This window comes from Trichosurus vulpecula, chromosome 2 (genome assembly GCF_011100635.1).
Source record: "Trichosurus vulpecula isolate mTriVul1 chromosome 2, mTriVul1.pri, whole genome shotgun sequence".
Taxonomy (NCBI): Eukaryota; Metazoa; Chordata; class Mammalia; order Diprotodontia; family Phalangeridae; genus Trichosurus; species Trichosurus vulpecula.
In genome coordinates this window covers 457,403,040-457,424,859 of record NC_050574.1, presented here as the reverse complement: position 1 = coordinate 457,424,859, position 21,820 = coordinate 457,403,040, and the positions used below count along the sequence as shown (strand labels likewise).

General features: G+C 43.2%; 1 protein-coding gene across 4 annotated transcripts in view; it reads right to left on the bottom strand.

Moving 5' to 3' along the window:
- The window catches only part of SH3KBP1 (SH3 domain containing kinase binding protein 1), a 455,989-nt gene that overhangs the window by 215,429 nt on the left and 218,740 nt on the right, over positions 1-21,820 (bottom strand). For all 4 annotated transcript variants that reach the window (XM_036745610.1, XM_036745608.1, XM_036745609.1 and 1 more), the window contains one exon: positions 16,696-16,799. In XM_036745610.1, coding sequence (XP_036601505.1) covers positions 16,696-16,799 — 104 coding nt within the window. The remainder of the gene's footprint in view (positions 1-16,695; positions 16,800-21,820) is intronic.

Here is a 21,820-nt window from a genome sequence, read left to right as displayed (position 1 = left end):
TAAGCTGGCTTAAAGAGTCAACCAGACCTGTGTTTCTGTGACCTCTGTTCTGATTGGAGACACAGCATCTGGACAAGTGAATAACAGATTGGGACTAGGCTGGTGTGCTTAGCTAAGAAATAGCGAGTTTGGTGGGCTTTGTAGTTTTCTCAGTGAAAAAAGAACAGCTATTCTCAAGAACTAACATTTCTAAATGCCCTTTCCAGGGAGATGGTTAAACGAAAGAGCTTTTAAACGCCAGTTCTAGTAGAGATGAGAATATCACTAAATGAAGAGAAATAGCTAATGAAACGAGTAGAGAAGCAGCTCTGTGTGGTGAGGATGTTTGCGAAGTCAAGAGTTGTTAAGTTACCCTAAGCACATGTGAGTTATCCTGAGCATATGAATTTTCCTCCCTCATGTGCTTCCTTGCGAGGTTCCTGCATGTGTGCATCCACCCTTCCTCATAGATACGGAGTGCTCTGGTGGGGAAGAGTGATCGGGCTTTACAAGCATACTGTGACACGTTATTGTTTGTGCATTTGCTTTAATACGTTAGTATCCATCATGCTGGACAGCTAGGCGGCGCAGACCCTTGCTAGCTGCGTGGCCCTGGGCGAGTCACTTAAACCTGTTTGCCTCAGTTTTCGCATCTGTAAAATGAGCTTGAGAAGGAAATGGCAAACCACTCTGGTGTCTTTGCCAAGAAAACCCCAAACAGGGTCATGGAGGCAGACACAACTGAAAAACGACTGAACCACAACAATCCATAAGGTTATTTCTTTTGCCTTCTTGTTAAAGAAACAGTTATGTTTAAGATCTAAAAGCGTTATTATTGTGCTGTAAAAACATACGCTGCGAAGATGCGTCACCTTGCGATTGGCTGGTTGTATAAACAGAAACAGCGCTGGAGACAGGAGATAGAGCCAGGGAAGAGTTATTTCCTCTCGGCAGAGAAATCTAAGGGGTTTTGAATGTAACCACGGGGCATCGGTCTGTCTCTGAGAACTTCTGATCTGCCAGCATGAGAGAAGACTGGAGTGAATGAGCCAGCCCCTGGAAGCGTGGGGTACTGACCTGCCCCCTGGGAGGGGTAATACAGACAAACAGCTAGAGAGAGAGGGGCGGGCGGGCGTCACCACGCTGTGCCATTCATCTTACCACCACAGCCCCTGTTCGATTTTGGGGACCACAGTAGTTGTTTTCTAGGCCCCAACTGTTAACGTGTGCCTTGTAACAGAGGCAATAGGGGACTGGACACTTTAAGAAACCTCTCAAATACCGGAACAAGTTATCTAACTCAAAGAGCGTCTGTCGTCTTTAAGGCTTCGGGGACTGTTAAATCTCAAGGGATTTTAAGAGTTATTTAAAATTCAATTAAACAGATATTTATTAAATGTCTACACTGTACGAAACACGAGAGATGAAGACAAAATAAGACACGGCCTCCACCCTCAGAAGGTATGACCTGCCCTTCCCTTGGAACAAAAAGATCAGGCTACAGATCTGGCTCTGCCCCGACCATCTGAGGATGGTCTCGGGTAAATCCTTTAACCCGGCACTGCCTAAGTTCACTCTCCTATTACATAAAGAGGCTCCTGGGAAGATCAAACGGGAATACGTGAAAAGCGCTTTGTAAACCGTAGGATGCTTATTATTGCCGCTGGTATCGTCATTCCATTAAAGTCCTACCTCCTCATTGTGACACAGAAGGGACCCCAGCTTCCTAATGTTAATCATTCATCCTTAAAGGAAGGAAAGAAAGAAGCATCTATTAAGTACCTACTATGCGCCAGGCACTGCACTAAATATTTTCCAGATGTTATCTCACTGGATCCTCACAACAATCCTGGGAGGCAGGGGCTACTGTTATCCTCAGTTTACAGTTGAGGAAACTGAGTCAGCCTTCTTCCATTACACCACCACCACTCTGAAGCTCCAATCAGGGGCAGGGATATGAGTCAAACCGTAAAGGAGGCAAAGTCTCTCTCGACTCTTTCTCCCATTTCATTTTCTGACCCCTCCCCTCCCCTTCCCTTCTACGCCTTCTTCTCCTCCTCCTCTTCACTCACAGTCCAGGATCTCATGTCTGTGTTCTTTGAGCTCTATGGTTCTCTTGTCTCCTACTTTTTACCCAGGAAAGCGCCTGGTGAAGTCAACGACACATCATAAATCATTAACGACAGCCAATAGTGATGGAGGCCCTTCACGTTTTCCAAGCCCTTTGTGTGCCATCTCATTTTCTCATTTGATCATCACGAGCCAACCCTGGGACGTAGGCACTATCACTCTCTTCACTTGACAGAGGAGAAAACAAAGGCTGAGGGAGGTCAGCTAATTAAGAAGCATTAATTAAGCACTTACCCCGTGCCAGCCACTGAGCTCAATGCTGAGGATACAAAGAAAGTCACAAACAGCCCCTGCCCTGAGGGGAAGCCAGCATGGACATAAGTAAACTAGGTATACACAAGATATCCACCGAGTGTATGGAAGGTAGGCCCCATGCAGAGAGCGCTAGCGGGGGGCCTCAGAAGGCAGAGATTGATCTGAGGCTTGAGGGAAGCCCAATAAACTGAAAACTGGAGTTCAGAGCATTCCAGGGACTGGGAACAACCGCTGTAAAGATAATGAAAAAGAAATGGGGGGGGGTGGAATGTTATATTCAATTGCAAGTTGGCTGTGTTGGTAGAGAGGGAGAAGAGGAAAGGGTGAGGGAGTAATGTAAGAAGATGGCAAAGGAAGGAAGGGACTAGGGTCTAAAGAGCTTTAAATGCCAGAGGAGTTTATATGTGATGCTGGAGGTAATAGGGAGCCGCTGGAGTTCACAGAGCAGGGGAGTAACCTGGTTAGACCTATGATTTAGAAAAATCACCTTGGCAGCTGAGTGGAGGATGGACTGGAGTAGAGGGAGATGTGAGGCCGTCAGACCAGTTAGAAGCCTACCACAACAGTACAGGCAAGAAGGGATGAGGTCTGAACAGGAGGGGCAGCTGTGTGTGGATGGAGAGAAGGAGATAGACACAAGAAATATTATGAAGGTAGAAACCAGATCTGGTAGCAGATTGGTTATGCGGGGTGAGAGAGAGGAGTCGAGGATGGACAAAGAGGTTGATTATCTGGGGGACTGAATGGGGTGACAGCGGTGCCCTCCACAGTAAGAGGGAGGCTCAGAAGGGGGAAGGATTTGGGGGAGAAAGATTAACAAGGGTTTGAACAAAACTGAGTTTGAGATTTCTTACAGGACATCCAGCTTGAAATATGCCAAAGAGCTGGTGATGCCCAACTGCATTTCAGGAAAGAGGCTAGGGTTTGGTACATAGATCTGAAAATCCTTTTTGAAGGGAAGATCTGAGGTGGGATTCAAATTCAGATCTTCCTGCCTCTAGACCCTGCGTCTTTCCTCTCTACCACATCACTATCTTATTAAGATTAGAAATGCTGCCTCCTGCCACGGTATTTGCCCCACAGTCTGCAAACCCAGCCATTCTGCCCTACGTGCTTATCCTCAAACATGTATCACCGGTCTCCTTGCTTTCACATGGGCTGTCCCCCCTCCCCTCCTGAACCTCCCACATCTTAATTATTCTCCTTCCTCACCTCTGCCTCATTTCCCTGGTTTCCGTCAACTTCTGGCTCAAATCCGACCTTCTACAGGAGGCCTTTCCCACTTCTCCCGGGGCTACTTACTGTCCTCCCCTTTGGGAGTACCTTTCATTTACTCTTTACATGTGTACGCACACATATATTTTTATGCTACGTATACATACATATATAAATGCATATATGTGTACAGTCAGCTATTACACTTGTTTTGAAAATGTGAAATCGTTCCAATGTGACTGACATACAAGGGAATGATTTGGGCCACCCGAGAAGGGAAGTCCAAGAGATCACAGGGAGCTCCATCACTTTACAATACTGACAAGCTGCAGCCCTTCTAATGCACACTCCCACAAACACATTCCACATCTTCTTCATGCGCCATATTGATTGCAGAACTTCTGGTACAATAAGAGCTGTGCAGCGACGGTCTACCTCCATCTCCTCCACCATCTGCCGTGGTTTGGGCCTGGAGCGGTGGCCCACTGAGGATGCTCTCTCCCGGAAGCAAGTCGACTTTGTCAGTCATGGCCCTGTGGAACCCTGGGTACAGGCGGAGCAGCAGCTTGAGGATGCAGACCCTACCATGATTTATAGTAGAATTGATGTATTTCTTAACCATTTAACATGTATAAAGCTGTGCTACCACCTGTATCAGGCTCCTGTCTTTTTTTTAATTTGTCACGGACGAGATTTTTGAGTGCTGTGCCCTCCGCTCCATTTCCCCCATGAGCCCTGCACAATTCGGGTGGCACAGTGATTTCAGGTGTTCATGCATCCCATTATGGCAGAACTGATGACATCTCATTATTTATGCGTGGCCTCCTCCTTTACAGTATGAGCTCTTTTAGGGCACGGCCTGATTTTGCCTTTCATCTCAGGTCAGAGCAAGCTCTCTGTCACACGGTAAAAGCTTATTGTCTCTCACTGTGAAATCTAAGGTGTCATCTAGCCTAGGAGAGGCATATGGGGGACGGAAAAACAGGGAACAGGAAACAGGATGTCAAGGAGGGCTCTAAACATGTTAATAACACAATGGCATGGCCATGAAGGAAGTTTCTGCAAAGCTTAAAACCCTACAGAGAGTAGAAGCTCACCACCAAATATCACACAGAAAGTCCACTTTGCACAAGACCAATCTCTGTCACCAACGGCCAACAGGGATATTATTTATTATTAGGTATTTAAGAATAAGAAAAAATTAAACCTAATGTTGCCAAATAGTATTTATCAGTAAACTACTCTCCACCCTGTGAAAATGAGGATATCTATATTTTTACAGGCAGATACACTTGGCACATAGTAGGCATTTAACAAATGTTTAATTGGTTGACTGGACCGTATTTTTAGAGGAGTTTCTAAACAACCCTATATTAGGAAGGCAGAATTTATGATTTCAAAGAGAATCTCATATGTGCCTAAAAGGTCCGGAACCGCAGGATATAAGGAATTCTCTAGGCAGAAGGCAGGAGAACTAAAGCATGTATTTACACTCCACAGTAACAATCCCACAAACCAGCGTCCCCATTTTGATATTTTCATCAAAAGCTTCCAGGCCCAATAAGTCCGCCTCACAAGAGTAACTAGGAGGCCACAGAGAAGCGAGATGGTATAAGGCAAAATCGTATACATGCTTCCCCTCTACGGTAAGAAGATTACCCACTAGCCTCTAGTCAGCTCTGCTACCGGCAGCTCAGCTTCGGCTGTAGGCGTCTCTGGCTCCAACCGGAAAAGGAAAGGAGGATCTTCAAGCTGTCCTCTCCCCTCTTATAGAGTTTTTGACATCATCAAGCGCCGCCTGAACGACCAGGGCCGATTGGTTCTTGACTTGGCCTCTCCCCCAGCGTAGGCCACGTTAACACACCTCCCCTCAGCCAGCGCCACGACTCATCACACAGGAAGCTCTAGTCCTGCCCCGGAAGAGCAAGCCCCAGCGTCCAGGGAAGCTCAACGAGGCGAGCTGAGTCATTCAAAGAAAACAAAGTCCATTCTGGCTACACTCCACCCCTCACAATGTTCTAGGATGCACTATCCAATCATAATTCAAATTAAATTATATATCCTAGAACATTGTGATCCAATTATGCAGGAAACTAAAACATATCATTCACAATAAAGCAAAACATATCATTCAGTGACATTCCCAAATATTGGTTTACGATTCAAATGTGATCCACCCCTAGATCCCAGCCAGATAATCTCTTCAATCAATCATCCCAAAATAATTATTAATAATTCAAATGTCCACCCCTAGATCTTCGTATCCATTACATAGGATCAATAATATCATAACAATAAAACAATATAGCAAGGATAACACAAAATAAGTACACAGAACACTATCATCATCCCCCCCCTCAAACAATTGGGGCTCAAAATCTTGGGGTAAGGGGTGAAGGTCTCATTTTCCATAGCTTCTTCTTGCTGAAATTGGATGTAGAGGTGCCCCTGCCCCAAAGAGTCCAATTCCAGAGTTCAGTTCTTTAGCGAGCTGGCAGGAATTCCAAGAATGCTATGTGATTAGGCAGTCACCGGAAACTGCAGGGTGCTTAAACCTGCAGGAGACAGAACTAGCGACAAGGTTAACTAAAACAGAGAACAAAAAGAGTAGGCAAGTATGGGCTATTATCCTTTAAATAAAATCATCTCCAGTTTAGTTGAAATTTCAGTTATGCAGAGATCCAATATCAGAGCCAAACTCAGATGGGAAATGTTTCTTTTTAAACGGAACACAATGAGGAAACTAAGCCAAGAAGATCCCACCCTAGATGGAGACCAGGATTGTCCTCCCAGCCTTTCCCCAGATGTACAAGGGAAACCAGGAGGATCCCATCCTAGATAGACTAGGATTGTCCTCCCAGACTTTCCCCAGATGTACAAGCTTTCATCCGTTAATCACACAAAGTCACCTTCCCTCTGAGTGGCTTGTGTCAATTACCAGCATCAGCCATACCTGTGGGGTCCATGAATCTAATATTATAGCCCTATTCACGGTAAAATATATGGTTCAGGGGCACGATTTGGTAATTATCTTCCCCTGAATAGACAACTGTTACAGTGTTGTTCTTCCCATGGGCTATGACTTCTGCAGCCTTTGGAATATCATCTGGCTTCCGTTTTACCCATACCTTAGCTCCCAACTTTATTCTGTCAATGGAGCAAGCCCCTTTTGCCCCTCTAGAAGTTATTTTGGGAGGAGGGTCAGTTTTCACAAAGGGTATTTTTTCACAGGGGATAATGATCACTTGAACAATCCTATCATTCCTACCAAATTGTACAGGTTTTTCACCCAAATTCTGGAGTGTCACAACAATTTCTTTTTGATAATTCGAATCTATCACTCCAGCCAATACATGTACTCCTTGAGCTGCTAATCCTGGTTTAGGTAATATCTGTCCAAAATGATTCTTGGGGATTCTCATACATACTCCAGTAGGGGTTTTTCTTATCTCTTTCCTATTCAACCTAAAATTCTCTATACAATGTAAATCATATCCTGCCGAACCAGGTGTTCCTGGACATGGTAGGGGGACATCTTCCTTCACAGTCCAAAATTCAATATTTTGGATCTCACATGTTTGCTGTTCTCTAATCTGCAAATTTGGGGTCATCATTCTGGCTAGAGGTGTACTCCCCCCTAAGGGCCTATTATTCAAATTATGTAAGGCAATAGACAAATTATCCTTCCAATGTTGATATGAATTATTAGAGCTTAATTTTCTCAGCTGTTCTTTCAACAATCCATTCATTCTTTCAATCAGCCCAGATGCTTGTGGGTAATATGGAATATGATATATCCATTCTATATTGTTCAACACACAATATCTTTTCACTTCTTTGCCCTTGAAATGTGACCCATTGTCACTTTGAATCTGCATTGGGGTTCCATAGTATAAACTTACAATATCTAGGGTTTTACAGGTGTTTTTCTGAGTTGCATCCTTATAAGGACAAGCCACTAGGACACCTGAATAGGTGTCAACACACGTACATACATATTTACATCCTTTATCCTGGGGTAGTGGGCCAATATAATCTATCTGCCAAATTTGGGCTGGAACTTTTCCCCTTGCTATTTCTCCAGTTACTATCCTAGGAAGAGTTCGTTCTTTTTCTAATTGGCATATACAACACCCCTCTGTTATTTGTTTTAACAACGCATGAGAGATACTGATACCTCGATCCTGTGCCCATTGGTGGGTAGCCTGGACCCCTAAATGGCCGGAGGTCTGGTGGACCCATCTCGCTAAGGCTAAGTCATCAGTTGGAGTTGGAGTAGGGACAATACATTCAGTGGCAATCTTTGCTAGTCGATCCGCGTGTGCATTGTACTCATGCTCTGGTGTGGTCAGGGTCGCGTGAGCATCAACATGAAAAACTGACAAATCCGTAACCAAAGACATGTCCCATATATTTTCCCATAACTCTTTACCCCAAACTTGTTTGCCATGAATCTCCCAATTCTGATTCTTCCATATAGGCATCCAAGTAGCTAATCCATTAGCTACCGCCCATGAATCAGTAAATATATGACACTGTCCTCCCTTCTCCATTCTGATGGCCTGATGTACTGCCATCAGTTCAGCATATTGGCTACTTCCCCCTATCCCAGAACTTTCCAGAGTTCGCCTAGTACAGGGGTTATAGGCTACTGCTTTCCAATGTCTCTTCTGTCCTAAATATTTTGCTGTCCCGTCAGTAAACCAAGCGTGTTTCTTCTGTTCTATACTTAGTCCATCATACCCATTATTCCATTTCACTAAGGATGGCACCATCTGTTGCTTAGATTCAATGGGTTTTTCATTTCTCTCAGTGCCAATGTTCGCCACCGATTCATGTAAAGCAGAAACTCCACTTTTGCCTGCTCTGGACCTATTCTGAATATACCACTTCCATTTGATTATGCTCGCCTCTTGTGCATGTCCAATTCTGTGAGAAGCTGGGGTACTCATTACCCAAGTCATAATTGGAATTCCAGGCCTTAATATCACTTCATGGCCCAGGGTTAGTTGCTCAGTTTCTACTAAAGCCCAATATGCAGCTAACAGCTGCTTCTCAAAAGGTGTATACTGCACTCCAGATGAGGGCAGTTTCCTTGACCAAAAGCCTAAAGGTACACTTCGGCTCTGTTGTTTTTGCCACAGATTCCAATTTGCATAGTCATCTTGTACAGTCACTTGTAACTCCACTGGCCCATTTTGCATAGGCCATAAGTCCAGAGCTAATTGTATAGCAGCCTTTGCTTCCTCAAAAGCTCTACTTTGTTCAAGGCCCCAGTCGAATTCATATTTCTTTCTGGTGACTTTATACAAGGGTTTTAAAATCTGTCCCAAATGTGGGATGTGGTGTCTCCAATAACCAAATAGCCCTATGAACTTTTGGGCCTCTTTCTTATTAGTAGGGGTGGGAAAATCCTGAATTTTTTGTCGAGCTTGTGGGAGAATTTCTCGCAGTCCTCTATTCCACTGTATCCCCAAGAATTTTACAGTTTGAGCTGGCCCCTGAACCTTTGCGGGGTTGATTTCCCATCCTTTGCTTTTCATATGGTCAGTTAATAATGCTAAACTCTCCTCCACTCCTTTTATATTCTTTCCCTGTATCATGATATCATCTATGTAATGTGTAAGCTGTACACCAGGTAGCTTTAATTCATCCAAATGCTCAGCTACAATCCTGTGGCAAATAGTTGGGCTATGAATATATCCTTGTGGCAGGCGTGTAAATGTATACTGTCGGCCTTGCCAAGTAAAAGCAAACTGGTTCCATTGCTTGGGGTCTATTGGGATCATAAAGAAGGCATTGGCCAAATCAATAACTGCATACCAAGTCCCTTCATGTTTTTGTATTCTCTCTATTAAAGTAACCGTGTCTGGAACAGCAGCATACAAGGGAGGAGTCACTTTGTTCAGCTGTCTATAATCTACTGTCATCCTCCATGTCCCATCTGACTTTCGGACTGGCCAGACAGGGTTGTTCCATTGAGTAGTTGTAGGGACTAACACTCCTGCCTCAACACATTCTCTTATAGTGTTGGCAATTTCATCTTGCCCACCTGGCACACGATATTGCCTCAAAGTAATTACTTCAGAAGGTTCGGGCAAAGTGATTGGATCCATCTTGATTTTCCCCACTAAGACTGCATTAATGCCTATTTTCCTCACAGCAAATTGGTATTCCCCTTCAGGTAAATTTAAGGTCATACCCTTCAAAATGTCTATTCCAATGATGTATTCAGGAATAGGCACAATAACCACACTATATTCTTTCTTGGGCAACTGTCCAATTTTCATCATCAATTTAACTTGTCTGGCTGATATTTCAGTCCCTCCTAGTCCTGTGATGGTAATAGGAGTTCCACGGCTGAATTTCTCTGGGTTCCCATAGATAAGGGTGGCCTCGGCCCCAGTATCTATTAATGCCCTAGTTACTGTACTTGACCCATTTTTCCAATATATGGTCAAGTTAATGTGAGGTCTGCAATCCAGCTTACGTATTTCCTTAATTTGGGCTGGGGCCTGGCCTGTTTCCTAGTATTCCCTAGCATGTGATTCACTTGGGTATGAAGGTTCAACATCTGTAGCATTTGCAGGAGCAGTTCTTATTTCCCTATCTCTCCTGTTATCGAGTCCTTTATCTCGGTACATCCTGTACAATTCATTGGTTGGAATGCCATCTATCATTTCAAAACCCACCCCTGCTCTCAATAGAGCAGTGAACATTTCTTTTCTTGTCACTCCATTTTGGCGCCAAGTTTGCTGGCTGTTCACCCTTCTCTCTCGAGGAGATCTGTCCCTTCCCCAGTCTCCTAAGTCATGTAACTGTAAAATCTTATTTATCACCTCTGTAAGATGGCTCCCTACTTCCCCAAGTAACAGATTCAAAATTAGTTGTTTATAAGCAGGGGGAGCTGTCCTAATTATTAAATTCCTATGAGGGATTCCTATGGGATCATTGTAATATTTGTCTGCAGTTCCTGTCATAATAGCAGTCTTCATTACCTCCTCCTTTAGTCTCATGATACAATCTTTAAGTGAATACCAGGGTCTGTGCTCAGTGGGCCACATAGAATCATTAGTATATCTCTTATTGCATCCCGCAGCAGCTAATTCCAACAGAGTAGTCCTGCTAGCATCATCTCCTCGCTGATGATGTTCCCTAAAAGCTTGCTGAACTAGAGGATCGTGGCTGATACCTATGAATCTCATACAGTCCCTCTTATCTACTAATATTCCACCGGCCCCTTGATCACTGAGCCTTACCATCCAAGATATTAATGGTTCTCCTACTCTTTGGCTGAACCTACTCAAAATATCTGTGACCTCTTGTGGTGAGAAATCTTCCTGAAATTCCCTCGTAACTAAATTGCCACCTCTGGTTTCTGTCCTCCTCCTCTCTACGGGACGAACGCTTGTCTGAGTATTTAACCATCTCCCATTCTCTGTGCGAGGGATGTCCTGAACCCTAGTAGCGTTTTCTGTCTCAGCCCCTAACACTGTCTCATTTTCCCCCCACTCGCTTCCCCTGCCACCATGGCAAGGACAAAGCAGGCAGTCAGGCTTGGTCTGGGCTGAGTTGGGATGCACTCTTGGCTTATTTGGCCTCCTGTTGCTCCTAGCCACATTAATAGAAAAGTTCTCATCTGAGTCAGTGGGTTCTTGAGCAGCAATTTGTTCTCCTGCTATCTGAGATTCCCGTTCTTGCTGTGGGGTAGGAGTGCCCCCATCTCTTTCACTTAATCTCAATCTTTCATATACTAGCCGGTAGGCTGATAACACTATCCAGCTTTGCCTAGATAGCGATGCCCCTGACTGAATCCCAACCTCTTGTAAACACCTTTCCAAATCCTTAGGATCTCCTCTCTGTAGCCTTGGTTCCCAGTTTTCACAGGGTCCGGCTTTTTTAGCCAATTGCTTTGCTAAGGAGGAATAAAAAGGATCCTCCCACCCTGGGATATTCACCTCTTCCTCTGAAGCTCTTCTGCTTCTGAACAGAGATCTTATATCTAGCGATCCCATCCACCTTGTCGCCAAATATATTAGGAAGGCAGAATTTATGATTTCAAAGAGAATCTCATATGTGCCTAAAAGGTCCGGAACCGCAGGATATAAGGAATTCTCTAGGCAGAAGGCAGGAGAACTAAAGCATGTATTTACACTCCACAACAACAAGCCCACAAACCAGCGTCCCCATTTTGATATTTTCATCAAAAGCTTCCAGGCCCAATAAGTCCGCCTCACAAGGGTAACCAAAAGGCCACAGAGAAGCGAGATGCTATAAGGCAAAATCGTATACATGCTTCCCCTCTACGGTAAGAAGATTACCCACTAGCCTCTAGTCAGCTCTGCTACCGGCAGCTCAGCTTCGGCTGTAGGCGTCTCTGGCTCCAACCGGAAAAGGAAAGGAGGATCTTCAAGCTGTCCTCTCCCCTCTTATAGAGTTTTTGACATCATCAAGCGCCGCCTGAACGGCCAGGGCCGATTGGTTCTTGACTTGGCCCCTCCCCCAGCGTAGACCACGTTAACACACCTCCCCTCAGCCAGCCCCATGACTCATCACACAGGAAGTTCTGGTCCTGCCCCGGAAGAGCAAGCCCCAGCGTCCAGGGAAGTTCAACGAGGCGAGCTGAGTCATTCAAAGAAAACAAAGTCCATTCTGGCTACAAACCCCAGCTAGGAGTTTGAAGAACTGTCTTAAGACAAATTTAGACAGCTCTAAACCATAGTTTTAAATAATGCCACACGTCTAGGTCAGTCCCATTGAGATATATTATTCATTAGAGTTGCCTATTTTAGGATGAAAGGAGACAGTAAAAAGTTACAAACCTAACAGCAAAATTCTTGGGGGATTTGCAAGGAGGGGGCCTTTTTTCTAGTCCTAGATAAATGAATCATAAAATTACCTTCCATTTCTCCCAAATCACAGCCCAGGTAGAAGAGAATCAAGGATTTCCCATAGACAACAACCAAGGAAGGCCCTGAAATAATCCCTTAATGCTCTCACAATACTGTGCAGAACAATACAGTTCTGCTAACATGCCTCCAAAAAATCTTTTCCCCACCCCCACCCCACCCCCCATTTCCCTACCGCCATGTGACCAGTAATAAGCAGTTCAAGTCAGAAATACCTCAGGGAGGTACTCTTGATATACTGGCTCTGTGGGCTGCCCACTGGGAAAACAAAATATATCTTCACTTAAGCAACACCCTCAAACTGTCAATACAGCTGTGACACCACAGTCTGTGCACAGTGACAAATGGGAAAATGATGAGAGATATATTATTACCCCCACTGGATGTGCTAAGGGGAGATTAAACCGTACAACCAAGGACATATTGCACATGGAGTGAGATACACAGCCTCCTGCATCATAAGCTTGATGGGCATGACACTAACCGCCTCCTGAGTTACACCAACTATGCCAGAAAGTTCTGGGCAGGGTATTGTATTACTGAATCTATGTCAGGGATGCCTGGCCTGCCTCTCCCAGGTCTTTACTTATGATTCAAGTAAGAGGAGTTTGGAGATAAATTATCCTTAATCTCAAGCTATCCTTTTTCAGATAAAAAGAATCATACAACTGAGGAATGTGAGAACTGAGGAATTATCTAGTTCACTGTGCTTACAGAATAGGTGAGGGAACCCGACCCTAAAGAAGCTAAGTGATTTACTGAGGTCTCATAGCTCAAACAGACAGGATTAAGCCTAGGTTTGCTAACATCCAGAATACTCAGTGCCTATTATTTTATTAGACATGGAAGAATTTTATGGTGGATTGGGCACTGGACTTTGAATAAGACCCAAGTCCAAATCCTGCGTCAGATCCTTGCAAGGTACCTCACTTACTCTCTCTGTGCTTCAGAGTCATCATCTAGAAAACAAAGGGGCTGTCTGAGATGATCTTTAGGGGCCCTTCCAGTTCTAAATCTATGGTCCTATGAGTTTCTCAACCATGAAAAATTCCTACCAACCAGAAAGCCACCTTCGTGGAGAGAGGGACCAATTAAATATCTAAAATTCCTGCAAAATGAATGGTAAGGATACTCAGTCTAAACATATAGGGTATTTCAAAAGTTTTAGTGACTAAAACCTTACTAACACTTTTGGGACACCCTGGGAAAAAATAGGAAAAAAAAACACCAGTAGAACGTATTAGAAAAACTACCAGAAACATAAATTACTATTTATAGCTTAAGTTCCTCAAAATACCCGTGATAAAAAACAGCAAACTATGAACCAGGACAAGTAAACCTATCTGAACCAAAACATATTTTCATGTAGTTAAAATCAGATGACTCTAAAAGAATAACAAGGACGTATTCTTCAGAGCAAAGGTGCAATTAAAAAAAATTCTTAAAGCCATTTTTTTCCTGATCTCAAGAGAAAGGCCACTGAAGTTTTAAAGGCAGCCTTCAGTGTCTCAGGATATAGCATAATATAAAAGACTAAACTCACTACAATCTTCTTACAAAGTCTGATTCTGTCTGAATAGTTGTTTTCCTAACATCCCTTCCTTCCCCCATTCATTCTGGTACCTAAGGAAACAGGCAATACAATTAATACTATCATTTCTTCAATATTGGGTAACTCTCCTCTCCACCAACAGGCTCACCCCCTACACACACACACACACACACACACACACACACACACACACACACACCCTTCTGTGTTGCTATAGCAAAAAAGCAGAAAAAAATCCTACTATGGGGACTGATTTTCTGTTAATAAGCTTCACGGAGCTTAACTAGCCTGGCCCACTGCGGGACACAAATGCTTCTTCTCCATTGACACAGCCTCCAAGAATCAAGCGTCCCACCATGCCAAGATGGGGCAGGGGACCAAGATGTGAATGGGGAATTGGAGCTATGATCCTATGAGTTTTTCAATCATGATATGTTCCTACCAACAGAGAGCCACCTTCATAGAGAGTGGGACTAATTAGATATCTAAAATTCCTGTAAAATAAACGCTAAGGTCACTCAATTTAAATATACAAGGTGTTCCACGTCAGGGTATCTTAGAAGTGTTCCTCTTAAAAATGGTACATAGCGTTTGAAAGTTAACTTTTCAGAACCTGAAATAGCGTCGCCCCTGTTTTCTAGACCTCATTGGATAACTCCTTGAGTTGGCTCTGGTTTACAACTGCCCTGATTAGCTATTCAAAGCTTAGAATGCCAACAACTTGTCATAAGCTGGCAAGAAAGGATTTATTCTTTACCCTGCCTTGGGGAGGGACAAGTGGTAAGGCGGGGAATCCAATGCTATAGCTTTCTTTCTCAGTTCAAGGACAAATCTGATGACATCAAGGACTCCGAGGCGTTAAAAGGAAAAAAGCACACAGACGAATGAATTCAGCTTGGCCTTCTTATGAGTCAATTCCAACTTTCATAAATTTACTTGCTGCAATCTTAGACTCTCAGGAACAGACTTGAACTAAAAGGAACCGAAATCTCGCTGAAATCTTTAAAAGACACTGTTGAATTCCTTATTGTGAATAATAACAGCCCAATCCTTTTATGTTTATAAAGCATTTTCCATAGCTCTTATTAGATGTTGACAACAACATCTTAGGGAGTACAAGCACTGTTATCCCCATACTACAGAGAAGGAAACGAGGCTCAACCCTGTGATTGGGTTAGATTAGGTAAAGAGTATGATTCCAAGTAGCCTCTTCCTGGAAAATAAACATCCATTTTTAATCCTGTACATTTGATGAGAATGAGAGTGACTGACAACTTTTAGAAATCAGTAAGATATTTTTTTAAATGTGAAAGGTGACATTCCTTATTTTGATGTAAAAAAAGGCCAGTGGGGTGTTCTAAACATATTTAAGCAATAACTGGCCACGCCCTAATGGTATGGGTAATTTTTCGCCCTCACTGATGAGATAAGCCCCCAAGCCCCTGGTCAAAAACCTAGACATTCTACCAATTGCCCTACCACCATTCCCTCTTAAAAATCAAGACAAATGGTGAACAGATTTACCTGTCTCATATTTAAAGATATAACTTTGTTGACACTTCACAAGTTAGTGACTTCATCTGAGCTGCCTAGGTCCTGAAGCAACTATGCTGATATAAGAATCTAAGAATTTCAAGTCCAAGCAAAAATGCTTATGAAACCTTTATATTAGGTTAACCTTTAAATGGCAAATTACAGATAATTTTTAAGGAATTTAAGAATTTAACTATTCCCTCAAATCTATTTTAAAGAATAAGGAACTTCACTTTTCACATTTTAAAAAACAATTTATTGATGTTACTTTCCTTTTTTTTTTAACCTATCACTCCACACTGCTTGGCCTCCCCCACTCACCATTTCCTTGTAACAAATTATTTCTGCATACATAGAGAAATATTTAGCAAAATGGAAAAACTTGAAACCACAGGGGAAAAACAAATGAACATGTTGGCTACAACTGAAAATACATGCTTCCTTCTCTAGGCCTGGTTCATTGAGGGTCTAAATTTTAGGCCAGGTATCCATTCAGAACTTACTGTCTCTCTTTTCACTGTTTACATACTATGCATATCTCCCTATTCAGTTCAAATCAACTAATTCAACAAGCATTGAAGAGGCACCTACTACGTGCTAGGCAATATGTTAGCTACTGAAAATGCAAAGACAAAAATGAAAACCGTCTATGTTCTCGAGGAATTTACATTTTAATGACTCCATGCCCAGCACCCTATCCATTGTACCACCTAGCTGCCCTAAATTCATTCATGACCTCATTGGGGTTTTCTTGGCAAAATAATAGAGAGGTTCGTCATTTCCTTCTCCAAATCATTTTACAGATAAGGAAACTGAGGCAAACAGGGTGAAGTGACTTGCCCAGGGTCACACAGCTAATATGTGTCTGGGGCAGATCTAAATTCAAGAAGATGCATCTTCCCAATTCTAGGCCCCAGAACACCACCTATTGTGCCAACCAGCTGCCCACTAAGGTCCTCCCTGACCTGGCCTTAAAATAACATGATTCCACAACTGGCTCGCTGTGGATCTGTAGGCTAGGACGTGGTCAAAGAGGCTCATATGGATAGAATTCTAGGAACCTACACTTCCAAGAACTAGGAGTGTCCACATCACATACATACTACATAAAAAATTGCTTACCTCTCCTACCACCTCTATGATGTCACCAACTTTCAATTCCAATTCATCATCATTCTGGGGCAGGTAACTAAAGGCTACTTGACATCTCCGCCTTCGATTGCGTTCTAGACAGGGGGAAAAACAAAGAATATTTAGATAAGGTCTTTGCAAAAATAAATAAATTTTTGAAAAATTTAGAAAACCTAAGTAAATAAAGCTTCCCAAGAACATAGATGGATTAACCTCACAAATCTTGGTTATGATCTTTTGAAAATGGCTAGGTGTGCACCAGGATTGATCTCTTAGGAGTGAACAAGGCAATGCTTCATTTTTTAAAAAAATGTTTTAACAAAAGGTGCTGGGTGAGGTAGGAATGAATATAAAGAGCTTATCAAATTGCAGGAGAAGTCTAAAACCCCAAATCCTAGGCACTCTGGGAACTTTGGATGCCTAGGCCATTTTACAAAGCATTTTTCTAAACTGATGTAATATGGCCTAGAAGTAAGAATGGTCTGAGTCACATGATAGGAAAATGACAAATATTGGATAAGATGTGAGAAAAGTGGGACACTAATGAATTATTGGTGGAGTTGTAAAATGATCCAACTATTCTGGAGAGTAATTTGGAACAATGCCCCAGGGGCTGTAGAACTGTACATACCTTGCAATAGCACAACTTGGTTTGGATCCCAAAGAGATCATAAAAAAGGGAAAAGGATCTACATGTACAAACATGTTTATAGCAGCTCTTTTTGTGGGTGCTAAAGAATTAGAAACTGAGGACATGCCCATCAACTGGGAAATGGCTGAACAAGTGGTGTGGTGTATGAATGTAACGGAATACCATTGTGTTATAAGAAAGGATGAGCAGGTAGATTTCAGAAACACATGGAAAGATCTACATGAACTGACGCTGAGTGAAGGGAGCAGAACCAGGAAAACAGCAACATCGTGCGATGATCAGTTATGAAAGACTTAGCTTATCTCAGCAATACAATGATCCAAGACAACTCCAAACGACTCCTAATGGAAAATGCCATCGAATGATGGAGTCTGAACGCAGATTAAAGCATACTATTTTCACTTTTTTGTTTTTTCTTTCTCGTGGTTTTTCTCTTTGTTCTGACTCTTCTTTCACACCCTGACTAACGTGTAAACATGTTTAACAGGACTGCACATGGATAACCTATATCAGATTGCTTGTTGTCTCAAGGAGTGGGGAGAGGAGGGAAGGAGGGAGAAAAATTTGGAACTCAAAATCTCAAAAAATGAATGTGAGAAACTACCTTTACCATGTAATTGGAAAAATAAAATACGACCATAAAAGAAGAAAAAACTTTAAAAAAAGAATGGTTTGATTCAAATGCTAGAGACTGGACAGGGCAAATTTCACAAGACAAAAGGAAAAACTGACCTGCTTTTGGGGAGGAGGAAGGTGTGTGGAGACTAACCCTATTTTTAACCCTTTAGAACCGTGGCCAGCAGTATTTTTTTAAACCATATTTGTCACACAAATCAACGATACCTGGCTACCCCCAGAATCATGAGTCGAATCAAGGTGAAAACAAAACAGAACAAAAGCAAGTCTATTCTTCCCTAAAGCAGTGACAGAACATAAAACTGACCACAAGATAATTTACTTTACCTACTGCTGAAATTCTTCCTCACCTTTAAGACTCAGCTCATAGCACTTTCCAGAGTGCAAATAATAAAAAATCCACAAATAAGGGTCATGATAACATATACTTTGTGCAAGGCAGCATGGTATAATAGATAACATGCTGAATTCTGAATCTAAAATCTTAGGTTCAAACCCTGCCTCTGACATTTAATAGCTATGTCACTTTGGATAACATCTCGAATACACCTCAGTTTCTTCATGTGTTAAAAAAAATAGCTTGGACTAGATATCCTCAGGTCCCTTTGAATTCTAAATCTATGATTCAGTGATCTTATCTTTATACTGTTTATGCCTGTATATAGGATCACCATCTTACAGCTGGAAATGACCTTGGAGATCAGCAAGTCCAATCCAGAGGTAATAATACCTACAATATAAGGGTTCTTCATCTGGAGCCTGTGAACTTGGGATTTAGAAAATATTTTGATAGTTCTAATTCAATATAATTGGTTTCTTCTGCAATCCTATGCATGTTTTATGCATTTAAAAACATGATTCTGAGAAGGGGGTGCGGAGGTTTTATCAGACTGCCAAGGAAGCCCTCAACACAAAAAAGGTTAAGCAACCTCCCACCTCCCTATAGTACCTCCTCACAGGGTTCTTATGAGGATCAAGAAAAGGAAAGAGAGATTGGGCTTCCATGACTCACACCTCCTGCTCAACTGTAAACCGGCTCATTTCTCGTCTCCCTCCCCCTCTCTCCTTGTCCCAAGTGGGTCCCTCAAGCTTCTGCTCTCAGAACCAAGCCAGAGGCTGACTTGGCACGCTGCAGAAATCGGAGCAGAGACAAAGGCAGCTGCAGCCACGGACGCCACCGCAGTGCAGACCTGTGTCGTGGAGGAAAGAACACGCGTGTCTCGGTGTGCACGCAGGTGGTGACAGAGAAGAGCTCAGGAGCCGCAGTGCCCGGCTAGGCCAGGCACAGGGCACGCGTGCCTCCCAGACTGGCCATCTTACTCTTCTGGCTGACGGCAGACAGCAGCAGAGGGAGGAATCATTTCAGAGGAGTCCCCCTCACCCCAGCCCTCTCCACTATGCATCCATTACAATCCTAATGACTCAAGGCGGTGATGAGGTGATGACAACGGAGACATCCAAAACAGTGTTAAAGATATGCGGATGGCCTGCAGGGAACAGGCTGGGGGAGGTGGGGTGGGGGGGATCGCCCTAAAGAAAGGAAATTCCTATTCAGCAGCAGTAATAGCTCCCTGCTGAGGTCATTAGAGTCTGCCAACAGCATGGCACCAGGAAGGGAAGAGGCCCATCTAGTCTATCCCTATGCCAGGCTAATCAATACCCCTCAAAAGCCTCTCCAGATGCCCAATTCTCTCCTTGCCAGTTGCCTCTACCTGAATTTCGCTTCTAAAGAGAAGCAGATCTTAACAGACAATATGAGATGGAGAGGAAGCACAAATAATTTATTTATAATCGGAATAGCAACCCATCAATAAACATTTATTAAGCTGAGCGCTGGGGAGGCAAAAAGAGGCAAAAGACAGTCCCTGCCCTCAAGGAGCTCCCAATCTAACAGAGGAGACAACATGCAATCAAATATATGCAAAGCAAGATATACACGAAAAATGGGAAATTATTCCATAGAGGGAAGGCACTAGAATTAAGGGAGGATGAGGAAGGTTTCTAGTAGAAAGTGGGATTTTAGTTGGGATTGAAAGGAAGCCAGGGAGGTCAGTGGTCAGAGCACAGAAAAAGACCATTCCAGGAATGGGGGAGCAGCTAGGGAGGAGGCCCAGAACCGGGAGACAAAGTGTTTTTGGAGTGTCTTGTTCATGGAACAACAGCCCAGAAGCCCGTGTCACTGGACCGCCGAGTATGTGTGAGGGAGGAAGGTGAAAGGAGATGGGAAAGGTGGGAGGGGGCTAGGTTAGGAAGGGCTTTGAATGACCAACAGAGCATTCTGTATTTGCTCCTGAAGGCAACAGGAAGTCACTAGAGGTTACAGAGTAGGGGAGCGGCATGATCAGATCTGTGCTTCAGGAAAATCATTTTAGTGGCTGAATGGAGGGGGAGAGACTTGAGGCAGGCTGACCCAACAGTAGGTTATACTGAGGTCTGGGGATCTCAGGAAGAGCCTGGGACCTAGACCCAGAAGACCTAGGTCTGAATCCCGGCTCTGTTGCTGGGACTGTGTGACGCTGAACAAGCCACTAAATTTTTCTGAGGCTGTTTTCCTCATTTATATAACTAAGGTTTCAATCGCATGATGGCTAAAGGTCTCCTCCTGCTCTGACATTTGGTGACTCTCTCCTGACGCTGACATTCAATATTTCAATTTCTTTGTGCCTAAGCAAGAAGACAACTAACTGTAACGAGCAAGACCCTGGAAACCTCCGACAGGACAATTCTAAAGATGCTTTCTTGCCAATAGACCCACCGGCAACACCACCAACGAGGACACGAATGTGTCTGGAGCAGATGATGCGCCACTTCCTGCTCTCTGTCCAAAGTGGAAAGTCACTACAGTTATAATCCTCCATTCTCACAGCATCATAAGTTCTATTACTGCCAGGTAATCCAAGAAAAAATGTAAAGTCCTCCATCCGGCACTGAATGCCCTCCATAATGGGACCTTTAAAAAGTCTGAAAGACACAGTTTCTAGCCAGCAGGTTATTAATAAAAAGAGAATGGTCATTTGGCCATCTCTCTTAGACTCCTCATGGCAATGGGGTCACAGTTTATATGCCCTTCAAAGAAGAGGTGCTCCCGAGGGTGGCTACTCAACTCTGACTGGTCAATGAAGTGGGAGGTGGGCTATCTTGGGGTACTTAGGTCACTCAGATCTTGGTCAAAGAGACATCAATCTCCCTATCACCTATCTTGACTACAGGGAGAATCAACATTTTCCCAGCATCTGTCTGAGCAAAAACATTGAGTAGGAATACACCCATTAACCCAAACTCAGAATTTCTTTTACTGTCTGATTAGGTCTTGGCCTCAGCAAATGTCTAAGATAAATTTCCCGCATTGGTGGATTTCTGGATAAAGAAAGGGAAAAAGGGAAAAATGTGGTCCTAACATAATAATTATTAAATATAATATTCACTTTTCACAATAACTTGGTTCCTTCCTGTCTTTCCAGTCTTGTAACATTTCTTCTCACACTTTACTCTTTTCCACGTGTTCTACAGTCCAGCAACACTGACCTTCAAAAAATTCACTTCATCTCCCTACATGATGACTTTTTGCTGGAAGGCAGTGATGTCTGGAATGCTCTCACCCTTCACCTCTGCCTCCAAATCCACCCCTTCTCTGGTCCCTCACACTACCTGTGTCTCCTCTCTGAGATGACCTTCCATTTTCGCTGTATATTTCTTTTACATATACATATTTGTATACGTTTCCCACTATCATATATCAGCTTCTTGGGAGCAGGAACTATATTTTTGCCTTTCTTTGTATGCCCAGAACATAGCCACAGTTCCCAGCATATAATAAGCATTTAACAA